The 9,355-nt window shown below is 38.8% G+C and overlaps 1 protein-coding gene across 9 annotated transcripts in view; it reads left to right on the plus strand.

Annotated features, from left to right (window-relative positions):
• The window catches only part of EBF1 (EBF transcription factor 1), a 270,929-nt gene extending 261,884 nt beyond the window's left edge, over positions 1-9,045 (plus strand). For 6 of the 9 annotated variants that reach the window (XM_082771706.1, XM_082771710.1, XM_082771707.1 and 3 more), the window contains 3 exons: positions 130-309; positions 3,043-3,237; positions 8,681-9,045. In XM_082771706.1, coding sequence (XP_082627832.1) covers positions 130-309; positions 3,043-3,237; positions 8,681-8,712 — 407 coding nt within the window. In that variant the 3' untranslated portion in view covers positions 8,713-9,045. Of the gene's footprint in view, positions 1-129; positions 310-3,042; positions 3,238-3,603; positions 5,287-8,680 lie in introns of those variants that run through there. The other 3 variants (XM_082771712.1, XM_082771714.1, XM_082771713.1) reach the window with 2 other exon arrangements.
• The last annotated feature ends 310 nt before the right edge of the window (positions 9,046-9,355 follow it).

A 9,355-nucleotide genomic window follows, 5' to 3' on the forward strand; every position in this document is an offset into this window, starting at 1 on the left:
CAGTCCTGCCCCTCCCTGTGCACACCGTGGCTGCCTTAGGAGCCCCAGATTACTTGCCTGTAGCTGTTTGTTTATGAAATTTCTCTTGGGCTAACACCAATTTCTAAATGTATTCCCTCCCCACAAAAGGTTTTACTCGCAACTCAAGCAGCGTGTCACCTCATGGCTATGTGCCAAGCACCACCCCTCAGCAGACAAATTATAACTCTGTCACAACAAGCATGAATGGCTATGGGAATGCTGGAATGTCAAATTTAGGTGGTTCTCCGACCTTCCTGAATGGATCTGCTGCCAATTCTCCCTATGCCAGTGAGTATTATATGATTCTTCTGTATTTGTACATTTTTATTACAAGGAGTTGGTGACTTTTCTGTAATACTCAATATTTAGTTTCTATTCTGAGCATTTGAAACAGAGCTTGGACATTTCTCTCCTCTTTCACTCCCCCACTGACCTTTGAAGCACTTTGAAGACATTGGTGTTGCCAGCAATGCTTTTCTGTTTTGTTGTTATTATTTGGAAGTCTCATAAAGGCTGAAAAAGAATAACGCTTCTCATGATTTGGGCTGATGGTCTCATAACTTACCTTGTACTCTAAATACGAAATGCTGTCTTCAACATTGACAATTTTAGAAAGCAGGGATGGCATAACTGACTTAATTTCCATTGGAGTTGATCAAATATTATTGGTGCACACTTTTTGTTGCAGTGAGTATGGAAGGAGGCTAAGTATATTTGCTGCAGGAAAAATAGTGTTTCCAACTGTAAGATATGAAGGGCAGAAAAGTTGGCTATAATACTGGCACAGACTGACATTTCCATAAGCTGCACGATGATGTTTCCAAGACCTCTGAGCAAATAATGTGCTCATAACCTTTATACACATTATGAATTACTATTGGGCCTAATCTTGATTGCTTATATGCCATTTGCTTTGTAACTAGTATATTGACTTCACTGAGAACTTAGTAAAATGTGACAATGGCTCTTAGAGTTTGTATTTTAGTGACTGTACAGAGAATGCCATAAAGATTCAGGTCATACAAAACATACATCCCATGGCATAAAGCGCGTATGTTCTACAGTCCCAGTTATGGAAATATTTATATGTAGGACTAACTTTCTGCATTATAATATTAAAGATTTAACAACCTGTTTAAATATGTATATATACACATATAGATATACGTATATGTTTCTGTTGGTAAATGCCTATGAACCTTTCCTGCCACAGCTCAGTAGTCCCTATTCACATGAGAAAATTAAATGAATAGGACCTGCCCAATTCCTCTGACATTACTCATGTTGTATAACAGATTCCACAGACATCTGCAGAAAGCTACAAGCAGAATCGGGCCAGAAGGTCTTGTCATATAAAAAGGTTTATAGGCTGAGACCCTAGCATGGACAGGAGAAACAGTGCTGGACATACCATGGTTTACATATCAAATCTTAAGTTTAGTGATGTAACAGCAATAATGAATTATTTTGAATTGCGTTGCTAGAGTTTAGAATTGAAAAGGAGGAGCAACTCTGATCAAAAAAATTACCTCCAAAGCTTCTTAGCTGCCACAAATTTAGAATAAAATATTTACCCATGTAACTAATACTTATAACTTAAGAATTGCTAACCAGTTATTATTTTTTACTCTAATAATAATGTAACAAATAATGTTGCAGAGTACCTTACTTACTTATTAAGTTGAATTTACTGTCATAGAATTTGCACTCTCTGAATTCATAATACAACATGATTGATGAGACATCTCTTTTTGGAAGCAGATGCCAGTGATGCATTTAAAATACTCAAGCAGTGTATAATTCCATATTTATGAACAAAGTCCTCTTTAGAATAGCACTTCACTTTCCAGCCCTGGTTCTTTATTCTAGTTATATTTTGGGAGGTTTTCTTGGTAGATCTGTCATTCTGCTAATGCCTAATCCATTGAATCAGAAAATGCTTCAATCATGACCTGAAAATTAAAAGGTGGCATTCTTAATTAAATCAATAAACTAATTGCTGTATAGTAGCAATTCAATTTAGGTGCTTTGATTGCTCTCCCTTAGCAAGTACTTCCAGACATAGAGTGACTTCAGACTAAGATTGTATCTGTCAGACTGTGAAACTTTGAACATTTAATTTCCATTAATTGATTTCCTCAGTGTTAACAAATATGATATCAGATTCTCAAAAAAGAACTTAAATAGGGTGATTTTTATCTACATAAATGCAAATAAAATAATAATGCAAAGCCCAGATGATATTAATTTTACTCTGTAATACGCAATTATTCATAGCCCCATCTTCTATATATGCAGTTTCTAAACAGGACAAAGAGTGAAAACACAGGATTTACTAATGACTTTTTTTTTTTTTTGTACTCAAAGAGGAGAAGTCAGCAATGCGGTCTGAAAATAAAAGGAGATGGTTTTATTTTCATGAAAATACACTTAAAATCTCAATAATAAGTACATGAACCAAAGCTCTTTATTGCATCATATGGTAAAATAAGATTTTAAGGGTGTGTCTACCTTGTGCAGGGTGTCTGAAACAGTGTAGATCTTTCTGCACCCATCTTCCAGCAAGAAAAGTTCTGCTCAAAATGCTGGTTAAGAGGCTGGTTAAAAACTTTCCACATTAAAAATTCCAGATCCAAATTTGTACCACTCTCCTCACCCATCAGTTTTCTAATCCCTCAGTTGCCTGCACAATCTGGATTCCTTATTCACTTGTTCTGACCAGGGCAATGGCTGATGCCAAACCTTAGAATAATTGTTGCATTGAAAGAGAATTAAGGGAGTCCTTGAGAGCACTTAGAAGGGGGAAAAAAAGTTTTTTTTTTTTTTTTTTTTTTTTAAAAAGTGCTTCCTGCAGTGACCAATTCCACTTTGTGAGCAACCAGAACTCTAACTGCAGTAAAAGTCTTGGTACTTTGAAATTAGACTTAGTACATCCAAGCAGCAGGATTATTTTGTTTCTATGGTAGTGCTGACATTCTAATACTAAGGTATGCCTTTTGGGGGGGTCTTCTTTTCCTCTAGTTGTGCCATCAAGTCCAACAATGGCCTCCTCCACTAGCCTCCCCTCAAACTGTAGCAGTTCGTCTGGGATTTTCTCCTTCTCACCAGCCAACATGGTCTCAGCGGTGAAACAGAAGAGTGCTTTTGCGCCAGTTGTGAGACCGCAAACGTCTCCTCCTCCCACCTGCACCAGCACCAACGGCAATAGCCTGCAAGGTAAGTGAAACCAGCTCTGGAACATAGAAGGCTGCTCTCAAAACCGTAAGTTCCCAGTGCCTTGAGAGGCTCTAAGCGACACTGAGTTTTCCAAGGGGAGAGGAGACAGTGGGGGATCCCTGGTGGCCTCTGTCCTAAAGTTTCCTCCCCAAAAGAGTAACTGGACTCCACCGCCAGCCCACCTAGTACCTTGCAGGTGTTTGGCAACCACCCTACCTCTAACTCGACTAATACTGATGAATTGGGAGGCTGTGTCTCTTAAAGCACAGACCTACTGTTATGATAAAAACGAGTAATATTTCAGCTTACTAATACCATCCTTTTTCTTTCTTTCCTCTCTTATTCCCTGTTGTCGTCCATTATCAGACCAGTCTTTTGTGGACTCTAGCAAGTACTCCACTGCAGGGTCTCTCCAGGGGCTGGCCTTCTCCTGAAGTACGTCACTCAATCTTCCCTTCCTTTTTTTCCTTTGTCATAGTACACTTGTGCAGAGATCCTACTGAGAGCAAATAGACCGTTACAGAGCTTGGCACAAACCTTTGCCTTTCATAAATAGAAGACACGTTACAAACTAACAGCAGCATTTTCCAGTGTAACTCATACCAGGGCAAATATTAGTTAGCACTGATTAATATACTTCTGTGCCAATAAATTTCCACAAATGATGCAGGGCATCTTTGAAAGCCTCTTCAAATGTTGGTAGTAAGGGGCTGCTCCTTTTCTCTATCCCTTCCCCTCTTGTTACAAAGTATTCCAGCATTAGCACCTAAATCCATTCTGGAGCATTGATGCAGGGAGTGGCAGACAAAAGCTTGTCAAACTGAGGATGCTGCAAAGACCAGCACTGCCCATTTCATTGTTTGGTTCAGCCTATTTTCCAACACTGTGCCTAAACCTCTCTGTATAATTACCTCACCGTGCATTAGTGTGCTGAGAGATGTTTTCATGCTCACTTAGACCAAGGAGTTTTCTTAAGCAGATGCAGCCAGCTGCCTCCAGCTGTGCCAGAGGTGGGAAAGATTTTGCGGTATGCATTGTGCTTCCCCCCAGACCTGACGTCTATTTTCCTTTCCACGTGCCTGTGCAAATTATCCAAAGAGCATTGAGCAGGGAACAAAATCCTTCATTTTCAAAGCTGTGTTCAGGAGGAGCTGCACAGAGCAGGGGGAGGATGGCTCCACAGACTCCACATGTCACTCTACAGCCTCTGAAAAGACAGACACTGGGCTTGCAGGCATAATGCTGATAGCACTGTTACAGCTGAAAAATCTATATGCAGGCAGAGCGCAAGGAGTTCATTCATAAAAGCTGGGATCCATTGTGACTGAAGGGAAGCATTGTCCTCAGTGCATTTTACACCGATGAATTGGAAGGATGAATCCTTGGAGATGTATGCATACACACAAGCACACACAGAAATTGTGAAAATACTGGGAAAACATAAGCAGCACTTGGGTGCCTTCAATAAGAATTGCTATAAATACAGACTGCATCAAGAGTCATACACAACAAAGTTTTCAGACGAGCTGTGGTGTTTAGAATATAAATTTTTATGCGTTTTAAAAATTCGGTACTGCTGACATGCTACAGATGTTAAAGGCAGCAGCTAAAAATGTTTTGCCTCTAAATTAAAAATAAAAAAGAAGGTAAGAGTTGACTGCCAGAAACTTTTGAACATATTAATGTTTTTGTCATCTCTTCTACTTGTCCCAGTATGCAGTTGAGGTTAGAGAGAAAAAGCAAGTAACAGGAGAAGGTTTTTTCAAGCACTGTTTTTCCTTTCACAAGACACAGAATTCCCAGATTCCGCCTACTGGGTTATGGAAAGCAATTATGGAATAAGCTGAGTGCCGGATGCAACTGGGGCTTGCTGATTGCCTCCTCATTATGTCACATCCAGATCTGTAATGCCCAGAAACCACACAGATCTGAGTGTTTTCCCTAATTTTTATTTAGCAATTCAGTTTTTATAATAGGAATGAGCCACCAAGAGATGGTTCATTTTTAGGTCATTGCTGAACTTCTTGGTGAGTTAAAGACATACAGCCTTTAGCCCCATGCCTTCTGACACCACCCGAGGCTTGTAATAATGACTCAGAAATGCACTGCCTGTTGTGCCTTATTGCTTAAATAAACAACCTTGTATAAGGAGGCTGTCTTATCTCTCTTGGGCTTCTGGATACATCAGAAAGCAATCAAGCTTTCCTTATGTAGCTCAGATATCAGCAGAACTCACTAAAACAACAGCTAGGCTTATCTGTTGTTCTCTTTGCCATGCAATTTTGTAAAACTCAAAATACATTATTTCTGTAATTTGCTCATGGCAAATACAAATTAGTGTACGATAAAAGAAATAATGCCCATTGCTGATTTTTTCTAGTCTCTGCCCTCTCTTTTTGGAGGTGTTGTGATCTCATACCTACAGTGTTTCCCACTGCTATCTCTGTTTTCAGGATCAATAACAAGCTACAGCTGAGAGAATTTGCATGACTAGATGTAGCACTTATGGAATAAAAGTAGAGTGATATATATGAAGACTTGGAAAGAATGGAAATATCAAGGCTTTTAGGCAGAAAAGAGATCGTTTTGTCATTTGCCTTGTAATTTAATTCAGAATTTCAGAGCTCTTCAAAGGCAATAATGCTTTGAAAAAATGAGCTAAGATCTGCATCTGTACTGTTTGCTTCCAATGGCAAAAGGTGCACAGCTGATATGTAACTATGGGAAAATATCTAAGTCATGAAGGGGGGAATTGCAGTTATGTCACCTTTGGTTGGGATCCTACAGAGTAGACAGCTATGTTGGCCCAAGAGAGAGGCAATTCTTGGCCGTTTTGGTGAAATCGATTTGGTTTTAATGAATCTTTCAGATTGATTTTTTTTTGGTTGTTGTTGGAATAATATTTTGACATTTTCTGAAGTACATGCAATTTTTCTAAAGCAAAACAACATTTTGTTTTAAAATTTCACTATATTTAGAATTTAGAGGTATGAAAAGGACAGCATGTTGAAGTAGTGTGAACAGAGGATTGATCAGCCATCTGATTCTGTTCAGTTGCATTCATCACATACAGGAAGACTCTATCCATTTCCATCTGCTTAACTCCTTGCTTATCTGAGCAGTAAAGGAGGGAGCACTGTTCTTGGCAGTGCTCTTTGTGCTGTAACGTACATTTCTGATGTCCAAACACTGCTGTTCCACCTCAGTGTTCTACTAAGTAAGTGCCACCCTGAAATCTCCAAGTGCTTTTCTAGTAGGGATAAAACTTATCCACAGGTAAGAGACAGAAGCAAATCAAATTACTCAATGTAATACAGTGAGTTAGAAGAACTGGGACCACAACCTGTGGCTCAAGTCCCTGCCCATGTCCCTTGCTTTTATTCATACAGGGAAAATTACACTCTCACCTTTAGCTGTGGGTGACTGCCTCACAGGGCTACCACAAGCAGAATTACAATCTTGTTGACTGTACCCATCGCTGTCATTGCCTATTTTATTGATGCCTTGGATGTCAGCAGGTGTCCGTAGACCAGGCTCCACACCCTGGCCTACAGCGTAAGGAACCCAGGAACAGAGTAGGGAGCAGCTGAATACAAAATCAGTGAGAGCATTGCCTGACTTGGGTTTGCTTCATTTTCAGTCACACGTAACAAGGGGAAGGCCTACTTGTGAGCATTCAGGGCTTGTTATGTGAGACGTTCTTGAAACAAAATCTTTTGGGATTTATTTGTTTATTTATTTTTAACAAAGCTGTTTTTGTTTTATCCAGTGTTGATAAAATTGGCAAGGAATCTTAAAAAAAAAAAAACAACCACAAAACACAAAACAACAAAAAACAAAAAACAAACACCCTATGTCAGTAAATGCTATACAATTCACTTTTGAGTGTCTTCTTGTAGGGCACAAACAACTTAACTCACCTCTCTATCCCTTTTATTTTAATTTCCAGCACCTTGAAGAGCCCTTATGTGGAGTGAAAACAATCAGTACAGTGATTCCACATAAAAATGTTGCTGAATAATAAATTCAGGAATCAAAATTCTGCTGTATACTTGCAACATGTCACCTCTGAGGATGGCCTGCTGCAAACATGTGGATGTGTTTTGCATTCTCGCCTTCTCCTCTCATTTTATTTCATTTAATCAGTGCAGTTTACTCGAGCTGTTCTCTCCTTGCTGATTAGACTTGTAATTCTTGCACATATGGTGGTGTTTGTGGAGAAAACATTTCCCTCCTCTCCCCCTCCAACCCCAAATCTGTGAGCCTTTTACTTTGGCTCTGTTCTTATCAAATAATTGCAGCTGTAATTAAAGCACAATGAATCAGCACCAGTCACAGGGTTGAGTTCTTCCTTAAGAAATTACATGTCCAGATGTCTGAGATGGCAGGCAGTTCTAGCATTTAAATAATGTGCCCATGAAGTGCCGCCAACCTGAAGGCGAATCTGTTTTCTACCTTTTTGCAAATAACCATACAAGTGGTGTTTTAAAGATGCATTGTTGTTACAGCTTTCATCATTAACTTACATGACTATCTCCTGTAATGATGTGCTTGCTCACAGTATGTCACTCGGACACTCCAGACCCGCCTGGAGGTCAAGCTAGGTGGAAGATCATACCTATTGACGTTTAAGAAATGCCTCTTCTTTAGGAGAGGTGGTGGTTCCATAGAAACTGAGGTTAGAAAGCATAATAAAGGAATACTGATGATGCAATTTACCCAACAAAAGAGAGGCCATTCTAAATTAACATTAACGTACTATTCATAACGTAGCTGGTGAAATATGCTACAAGTGTAATAAAACTAAGCTGCTGGTCTGCAAAGCCATCAGTTAGTTAAGGGCATATTCAACTTAAAAAATGGATTTGAGGGCTTAAGTCCTTTTCTGAGCACCTGGAAATGCATACATGTCTCAGGGCTGAACAGCGGACTAGGAAGAGAAAACTGGCATAGGAAAACAAACCACTGTTACTCTGCCTAATGCAACAAACACACTGCCAGATCTGTAACACTTGGGGCTTATGGGACTTCAGCCATTTGCTCATATGTAGAGCAAATACCTTTCTTTCTAAAAAATAGAATGTGTGGCAATGGCTGGGACAGGTTTATGTCTCCTGAACATTTTGAGATTTCGAAACTAAAATGAGAAAATTAAGTTGGGGGATGATTCTCACATCAGGCAAAGTGCATTTACTCTGCAAGGTCACTGATTTCAGCAGAGCAATTGACAACATTTTCCAGTCAGAATGAAGCTTCCTGGGATTAATGTGCATGTAGTTGTCTTTACTGCATCATGCTTATATGTAAATATAATTCACAGTATGGCCATGTATGTTGCTAGTAAATGTTTAAAAATGCTGAGGATTTTAAAAGTTGCTTCAGAATGCACAAAAGTAACTCTTTTCCCTCTCTCTCTCTCCCCCCTCTCCTCTCCTTATGACAGCTATATCTGGCATGATTGTTCCCCCCATGTGAAAGAATTGCCTTGAAGAATTTTATTAATGAAGAGGTTGAATTCTGCTTCAGAGAGAATCTGATACAAGTCCCAGAGTGGAACTTTTTACTCAGGCCTTTTTAAAAATAAAAAAGAAATAAAGAAGAATCTTACAATAACTGCGGATTTTTAAACAAAAAAAAAAAATCACCATCCTTGCAAATACTGAAATTAACAATCTGCAATTGCAAGGTGTTGATTCAAGCTGTCCATCCCAAATAACTGGGAGATATATTTATTGTATGTTGATAAAAAAAAAAAAAAAAATCCACCTTTTTTTGTTTCGTTTCATTTTGTTTTTGTTTTCTGGGGTTGGGGGCTTTTTTTTTTTTTTTTTTTTTTTTTTTTTTTTTTTTTTAAAAGGCTTGATTTAACTCAATACCATTTGTCTTTTATAAATCATCCAATTACGCGAGGGACACTAGCGATGGAACTCCACATTTTTAATTTATGATTTTTTTTAAAGCTGTGTAAAGAAAAATGAAGTGGTGTCAGTTACATACAAGTCTGTATGGGACAGAATAGAAGTGCCAGTTAGTTTTTCGTAGAAGAATTATGGCCATTTAATTAAGGGTCGGCTCATACATGTTGCTTATCCAGTGGTGATTTGCTAATATGATGCAT

This window comes from Aythya marila (assembly GCF_965140915.1).
Source record: "Aythya marila genome assembly, chromosome: 14".
NCBI lineage: Eukaryota > Metazoa > Chordata > Aves > Anseriformes > Anatidae > Aythya > Aythya marila.